This window comes from Lycorma delicatula, chromosome 1, assembly GCF_047948215.1.
Source record: "Lycorma delicatula isolate Av1 chromosome 1, ASM4794821v1, whole genome shotgun sequence".
Classification (NCBI taxonomy): domain Eukaryota; kingdom Metazoa; phylum Arthropoda; class Insecta; order Hemiptera; family Fulgoridae; genus Lycorma; species Lycorma delicatula.
The window spans coordinates 27,713,802-27,722,550 of NC_134455.1; the positions used below are offsets into that span (position 1 = coordinate 27,713,802).

The 8,749-nt window shown below is 37.8% G+C and overlaps 1 protein-coding gene across 1 annotated transcript in view; it reads left to right on the forward strand.

Annotated features, from left to right (window-relative positions):
* LOC142334184 (uncharacterized) overlaps nt 1–1,230 on the forward strand; it is a 38,151-nt gene extending 36,921 nt beyond the window's left edge. The window contains exon 3 of the mRNA XM_075382001.1: nt 342–1,230. Within this exon, the coding sequence (XP_075238116.1) occupies nt 342–559 (218 nt within the window). The 3' untranslated portion in view covers nt 560–1,230. The remainder of the gene's footprint in view (nt 1–341) is intronic.
* Nucleotides 1,231–8,749: the final 7,519 nt, after the last annotated feature.

Genomic DNA, 8,749 nt, shown 5'->3' on the forward strand with positions numbered 1-8,749 from the left:
GAATCACACTCAATAAGAGAGTTCACTAATAAAATTGCATAGAAAGCATATTGTTCTTTGACTTCAACCCCTCCTTCTATCCTTCCTTTTTGACATATGCACTGTACTTAGCACTCTTCTCAGATGTCCAGGGATGCCTTCTTCAAACAGTTCTCTGAGTTTTATATTCATTAAATTGTCATTGCCTCAAACAGGTTCAAACAAATCATATACTTGTAATTGTAGAAAATGCAATAGTAGTTGTGGTAGGTGACTTTATAGTAAGTAATAATAGTAGTAGAAGTAGTAGTATGTATAATTTTGTGTACTAATATTCTCATTCATTGTATTTTTATTTACAGATAGTGAGGATAAAAAGACTGTAATTCGTACTTGCTCTCTTGATGTCATGAATTCAGAAGATACATGTTCCTACCTTGAAAGTAAACTCGGTAATTCAAAAACAAAAATTTCTTGCACTCAATGTAAAAGTGATCTTTGTAATTCCTCAATGAATTTGTTGCCTTCAACATTTGCATTGATCATTTTGGTGGTTTTTTCTGCCTTTTTCAGCCTGTAGAATTCAGTGTTGAGTATATTTTTCGTAGTTCACTTATACTGAGTGCCTTGCACTTTCTTAACTGAAAGTATTTTGTTTTGCAAATACTGCCAAACCAATACTGAAACCATAGCTGATTCTGTGTGTGAATCGCATAGTTTCTTACTGTTGTTGCTATATGTAATAAACTGTATCATTATAAAAATGCTTGAACATTTAAAAATTTCACTATTCTACATTGCGAGTAGATTTTGTATTCTTTCTTTTTATATTCAGTGGATAAAATTACATTTAATTACAAAAATTGAATGTAAAAAATAATTTAATTTGCTTCCTTGTATTTGACATTATCAGAAATATGAAACAAAGTGCTTTTAAACTGTAAAATATCAAATGTTTATGAATATTTTTGACTTTTTACTTTTTATTTAATTTGATCAATGCAGTAACAACGTAAGTTAATGGTAAAGGTACTTTACTACACCAATAGTTCTAAGTAATTATTTTTTACTTGATTTGTGATTTCTATATTTGTCTTTTTAATACAATATTTTATGTTTTTATGAATTGTGTTAGCTACATAAATTATGTTAATTATGTAAATGTAAAGGTATATTTGTAAATATCTCATAAACAACAATATGCAATGTATTAAATATTTTCTGTTAGTCAATAAATGGTTTTTAACCATCTTCCTTGTGTGTTAATGTTAAAGTACTTGTCGACAAATTTTTTTTTGTCTTCGGTCATTTGACTGATTTAATGCAGCTCTCCAAGATTCCCTATCTGGTGCCAATCATTTCATTTCAGTGTACCCCCTAAATCCCTAACAATTTATTTTTCATATTCCAAATGTTGCCTGCCTGCACAATTTTTCCCATCTACCTGTCCCTCCAATATCAAAGCGACTATTCCAGGATGCCTTAAAATATGGCCTATATGTCTGTCTCTTCTTGTAGCTATATGTTTCCAAATGCTTCTTTCTTCACCAATTTGCCGCAACATCTCTTCATTTGTCACTTTATCCACCCATCTGATTTTTAACATTCTCCTAAAGGACCACATTTCAAAAGCTTCTAATTTTTTTCTATTCAGGTACTCCGATCATCCAAGTTTAATTTCCATATAAAGCTATACCTCCAAACATATACTTTCAAAAATGTTTTTCTGATGTTTAAATTAATCTTTGATGTATGGAAATAATATTTCTGACTGAAAGCTAGTTTCACCTGTGCTATTCGCTATTTTATATCGCACCTGCTTCATCCATCTTTAGTAATTCTACTTCCCAAATAATAAAATATTTAGTCTTTTTTCATCCTATTTTTATAGTCAGTGGTTCATCTAGTTTATTTCTGCTACATTACATTAATTTCATTTTGTTCTTGGTTGTTTTCATCTGATATTTCTTGCATAGGACTTAATCCAAGCCATTCATTGCTTCTTCTAAATCATTTTTACTCTCAACTAGAATTACTATATCATCAGAAAATCATAGCATTTTTACCTTTTCACCTTGCACACTGTTACATTGGATCTAAATTATTCTTTAATGTCATTAACTGCTTGTTTTATGTAAAGATTAAAAAGTAACGGGAATAAGGAAGCTCCTTCTTAAACTCCCTTTTTTATTATTGCTTCTTTTTTATGCTCTTCAATTGTTACTGTTGCACTTTGTTTCTTATAAATTTTAGCAATTGTTCTTCCATCTCTACACTTGAACCCTAATTTTTTTTAAATGCTAAATTTTATTCCAGTCTACGTTACCAAATTCCTTAACAAAGTCTCTAAATGCCATATTTTTTTTAATCTTCATTCTACTATTAATCTGATTGCAAAAAATTCTTGCCTTGTCCCTATACTTTTCTTTAAATCATATTGTTCTTCTCTTAACATTTCTTCTACACTCCTCTCAATTCTTCTGTACAGAATTCCAGTTAAAAGTTTTGATACATGAGTAGTTAAGCTAATTGTTGTGTATTCTTGTATTATTGTGTATCTGCTCCTGCTTTCTTTGATATCATGAAAATAACACTCTTTTTGAAGTCTGATGATGCTTCCTCTTTTTCATAAATATTACACACCAGCTTGTATAATCTATCAATCGCTTCCTCACCTGCACTGCGCAGTAATTCTACAGGTATTCCGTCTATTCCAGGAGCCTTTCTGCCATTTAAATCTTTTAATGCTCTCTTAAATTCAGATCTCAGTATTGTTTCTCCCATTTCATCCTTCTTAACTTCCTCTTCTTCCTCTATAACACCATTTTCTAATTTGTTTCCTCCGTATAACTTCTCAATATATTCCCTCCATCTATTGACTTTACCTTTTGTATTATATATTGGTGTACCATCTTTGTTTAAGACATTATTAGATTTCAATTTATGTACCCCAAAATTTTCCTTTACTTTCTTATATGCTCCGTCTGTTTTACCAATGATCATGTCTCTTTCCATTTCTGAACACTATTCTTTAATCCATTCTTCTTTCACTAATTTTCACTTTGTGTTAATAGTATTTCTTAATTGTTGATAGTTCCTTTTACCTTCTTCATTAGTAGCATTCTTATACTTTCTACGTTCATCCATTAGCTGCATTAGCTCATGCATACGTTCATTCATTAGCTGCTTGGATATCCTCTGATATCCAAGGTTTCCTACCAGTTCTCTTTGTTCCACCTAAGTTCACTTCTACTGATTTAAGAATTTCCTTTTTAACATTCTCCCACTCTTCTTCTATATTTTCTACCTTATCGTGTTTACTCAGAACTCTTGCGTTGCCCTCCTCAAAAATCTTCTTTAAGCTTCTCTAACTTCCACTGATTCATCTGATACTTTTCCTCAGGTTTTTAAACCACAATCTACATTGCATTATCACTAAATTAGGGCCCTATTGATGTCTACTGTTGGATATGCTTTGCAGTTGACAAGTTGATTTCTAAATTAGTGCTTAACCATGATATAATCTATCTGATTGATACCTTGTAGTATCACTCAGCTTTTTCCATGTGTTTATACTTCTATTGAGATTTTTAAACTGGGTGTTGGCAATTACTAAATTATACTTTGTGCAAAACTAAATAAGTTGGTCCCCTCTTTCATTACTTTTGTCCAACCTGTATTCACCCACAATATTTCCTTCCGTGCCTTTTCTGATGCTTGCATTCCAATCCCTAACTATTATTAAATTTTCATCCCCTTTTATGTGTTTAATTGCTTTGTCAATTTCTTCATATACACACACTACTTCACGATCATCATGGGCACTTATAGGTTAACAATTGCTTTCGGTTTAGGTTTTGATTATATCCTTATTACAATGATTCTATTGCTAAGCTTTTTTAAATACCCCTACTCTCTTCCCTATTTTCTTGTTCATTATAAAACCTACTTCTGCTTGCCCGTGTATTTGTCACTGTGTTAATTATTGTAAAATAACCTAATCCAAAACTCGTTTCCCTCTTCCCATCAAATCTTGATAATTCTTACATCTACATTTAACATACCCATTTCCCTCTTAAAATTTTCTAATCTAGCAATCTTTTTTATACTTCTAACACTCCATGCTTAGACTCGTAGAATGTTATTTTCTAATTTTCTGGTGACCCCTTAGTTATTCCCAACTGAAGATCTGAATGGGGGATTAGTTTACCTATGGAATATTTTACCAAGGAAAGCGCCTCCACCTTTGTTACATGAAAATGCAGAGACCTACATTCTTTTGGGGAAAAACAGCTGTAGTTTTCCATTGCTTTTAGCTGCTCAGAACTCTGAAGATTGAGTGATGTTGATATGGCCGTTAAGTCCTCCTGATCTACGGCCTTAACAACTACCAAAAGAGCTACTGCCCTCTTTCAAGAATCATTCCTTAGTCTGGCTCTCAACAGATACCTCTTTGTTGGGGTTTCACCTTTGTTCCAGCTAATCTGTATCACTGAGCACTCAAGCCCACTCACCATCGAAGGTCTAATGATTCATAGAGGGAGTGCATAAAGCCCGATACACAGAAGCCGCAGGGGGACGCGCAACAGGCCCAGGCAACAAAGCATGAAGCAGGTCCGGCGAACAAGATCCGCAAGCTTAGATGGGTTCGAACGGAACAAGTTCTGCGTCGCCGCATAACGACGATGCTTATCAGAACCCCGAGAACCCGGAAAATTCAGGCGAGGCCGAACAATATGATGAACCGCATGGAAACGAGCAATCAGGCCTCCGTAAGCCGCCCCCCCACAAACTCATCAATCCAGCCAGGAGGGGGAACAGCAACGGCACCCCACATGACCTCAAGGTCAACCGCAAGGGGGTGAACGTGTTCAAGGGACTACCAGAAGTCACGCGGACAGCTGGTCCAACCCGCAAGAGGAGAAAGATCGGGAGGGGCGGCAATCTCAACCCCACCCGGAGAAGACAAAGGGGGAGAACCCGGAGACATAGGGGAGCTTAACGGAGACTCGGAGGGAGACCGCAAATAGGGAAGAACACCACTCCTGCGCAGAAGGGCAACCTTATCCCTTGGCGGACTTGCCAGGAAGAGCGTCAGAAGTGTATAAACGCCCAACCGCAGCGCTACGAGTAAAATCAACTAACACTGATGTTTCATTGTCAGTCCAGACCCCACGACCAGCACGTCTACCCGAAGATGAAAGAGAGCGTCGCTCAGCCAAGCGAACGGAAGGGTGACAATGACGCACATGCTGCGTGAGGCCCCGAGAACTCCCAAAAGCCCGCAAACAGTGAGCACACCGGTGAAGCAGCTCAACCGAAGAAGGCCCAGGGCACTTGCTATAATGGCAAGAGGCGGCATGGGGACGAGAAAACCCCTTACCACACCGCCGACAAGAAAACTCCATTACCACATCAGAATGAAACAATCCGTGATGACGAAAAAGATCCCCCGACCTGGCAAACCACCCCGTACAAAGGGAGCACGACCCAGCAACCCGAGGAATAAAATAAGAGACCGGACGAATAGGAGAAACAGCAAAAAAACTACCGGCCATAATCAGCACGTTTCACGCGCACCTCCATAATCAGCACGTTTCACGCGCGGGAGTGTCCGCTGATAGGCCGGACACTCCCGATTGGTGACTGCATGTTGCAAAGACCTCCCAAATCGCAGACAGGCAGGGCAAGAGAAAGAATCCGCCCGAGCAGCACAGGCCTTTAAATCATGGGGCCCACCACAGTGCCCGCAAACTTCAGGCTCACGACAATATTTAGAAATATGCCCATAACCTTGGCAACGAAAACATCTGGTAAAGTCGCCATAGTCGTTGACCCTGCAACAACTCCAGTCAATGAAAAGCCGGTCACGAAGTCGCAGCCAATTACGTACAACGGGGGAACATTCCCCCAACCAATGAGTCTCACCAGCACGGGAAGTGACCACCTTCAGCAATTTAAAACCAGACTCAAATTCTTGACGAGAGGGTCGACCGGGCTCATTTTGGGAAAAAATACAGTCCAAAATATCATTACGAGAAAGATCCAAGGGAACATCGTAAATCATCACCTTGGGTTTCAAAGGGCGAGGACGCGAAAGGACCAAACCCTCGTCTCGCAAGACCGCACAATCAACAATCTTGTCCACGCCTGCTTTATCTGCGGCCTCGTTCAAAACATCGCCCCGAGGAAGTTGACGTAAACTACGTACTCCAATGGCACCCTCACGCGGCTTGACAACCTTCTTCAAAGAGGCGAGAGGCAACCCGAGGATCCGCAGACGAAGGCTGGGTCGGCCGAACAAAAACAACGTTACCGGAAACGGTCGGAGGACGCAACGCAGAAGTGGACGGAACATTCAATGGGGGCGGACTCGAGGGACGACGGACAGCGGAAGCGAAATCGGCAGGACGAGAACACGAGTAACGGCGTCGTCCACAACAGTGGAAAGCCGGTCTTGCTCCATTAAACGGCCCTCCAAAAAGGCCTTGCCAGAGGCACATTCAAGAATGGCCTCACCGAAATCGCGCAGGAGACCCTCAAAATCCTGCACGGAGCCACCACGGTCACGAGCTCCCCGACATCGAACCCAGTCGCCCATAGCCGCATGACAGCCCCGCAATAGGGACAGTCCATGATCTAAAGAAGACCACAACGCCCTTCCAACTCCCCCAAAAGCCGCTTACAATCACTCAAAAAACCGCCAGGGTCAGGGGAACCACCAGAAAAGAAGGCCATAACAGAAAAAAAGAAATATAACCAAAAAAAGCAACGAAAATGTAAACAAAGTATCCCTGGCAACCAAGGAAACAACCCTTAGCAACCAAGGAAAACAAAAACTTATAACAATTTCTAACTAAATAAAAAAAAAAATAAAACAAAACAAAGAAAACACTCAATAAAACAAAGGGAAAAAATGACAAACAAAAACACAAACACACAAAAATCAAAAGAGTAGTAGAAAAAAGGGGGGCTAACCTCAAAAAGGTTAGGCCAAAGCCAAACACACAAAACCGAAAATAAATTAAATAAAAACAATAAAAGATAACAAAACAAACAACAACAAAAAGCAACACAAAAGGAACACTATAAACACAAAAACCGGCACAAACAAGCCACAAAACACACAAAAATAGTAATTGAATACGCACTAAAAAAAAGCACGATCTAACGCGACCACCATTAAGAGAGAGTCATTAGATTTCATGAAACCTTTGTTCTGAAAACACAATTCTTCATACAAGTGGTTGGAATTTTTTAAAATTCTCTTAAATAATCAGTTACCATAAGGTATTATTTTGTAAAAGAGTTCTCTCTAAAAGCCTGATATTAAAAAATTCTGCATTTGCTAGTTTGTGTAGCTATATTAAGCCCAAAATTTAGTTGCAATTCTTATATTATAGAATTTTTTTTATGTAGAAAATTTTTAATTGTAAAAGTCCATTTGTTAGAAGATTACTTCTGAGTTTTTATTAATTTTTTATATTGTTTATAGTTTCTGGATTGTTTAAATTAGGATGTGTAATATTTGAAAAAAAATTATGTTAGTGCTATCCCCTGTTTGGTCATAAGTAGGTTTTAGCACTTTCTTGTAACAATGACATTAAATGTCATTTAAAAATGAAAAATAATTTGTAATAAATAATTATAAGAATATAATTTAATAGGTAAAACATTTCACAACTTTTGTCTGAAATATTCTTTGATGAATTTGATATTTTTCTGGTTGTAGGAATTCTGCTTATAGCAGATAGTTTCCATTCACTGGCTTTGTTATCATTATTTTTATTAAAATATCATACAGCAAATATTATATCAAAATATTTACAGGAGTAAAAACAAATATTTATTGTAAAATATGAGTGGAATGAAACTGAAATGATTTGAGATGTCAGTATCACTACCAATCTAGATTGGTAATGGTAATGGAGGCTGAGATATTTAATAATATTTTGAAAGTTTTCAATTTTTCTCAATAAATTTAAATTAGATTATCATGGTCGGCCATATTAGCTTTCATACAGCTGAAGAAAACGCGCGCACGCACACACACACACATATTAAATTTTTTATACATTATTTCTTAAACAAAACAGATCTTTAAAACTAATCTACCAGGTTGATCTAGCGGTGAACTTGTTGCAAATCAGCTGATTTCGAAGTCGAGTTCTAAGGTTCAAATCCTAGTAAATATTATTTTTATACAGATTTGAGTACTGGATCATGGATACTGGTGTTCTTTGGTAGTAGTAATCTCTGGTCTCCTTGAGTGCATCCAGAGGACTGTGGATTACATCTATTGTCAGTCATTTTTTGGCTGCTGGTAGAGTGTGTTCCGTCTAGCAGTATCAAGGCTTTTCTGATTCTTAGACTGCGACTACAATTAGCACTTCTCGTTATAAACTAATTACTTGTGGATTTTTGCGGTGTTATAAGGTGTAGATTTCTGTGACGCATACCAGCCTCATCGCGGCTGAAAGGTGGCAACGACTCCTGGTTGTAAGACCATGTGACAAGCAAGGGAATACTCCCTAGTGCTGTTTGCATTCTTTTCAGAACGAGAGCCGTAATCTATGGTTTTCGAACCAATCCAGTAGCAACCAAGAGCTACAAAGAATGACAGGGGAATACAGAAGGTCCCCAGCTGCCTGTACCTACTGCGGGCAGTAGTCACATTTGTTGGCTTGCCCATTGTAGAAGTAGGAGGAAGACAGCGAGAATCTCATTAGGTCTAGTCGGTAGGGAATCTTCGGCCATGGAAGGTTTCCAG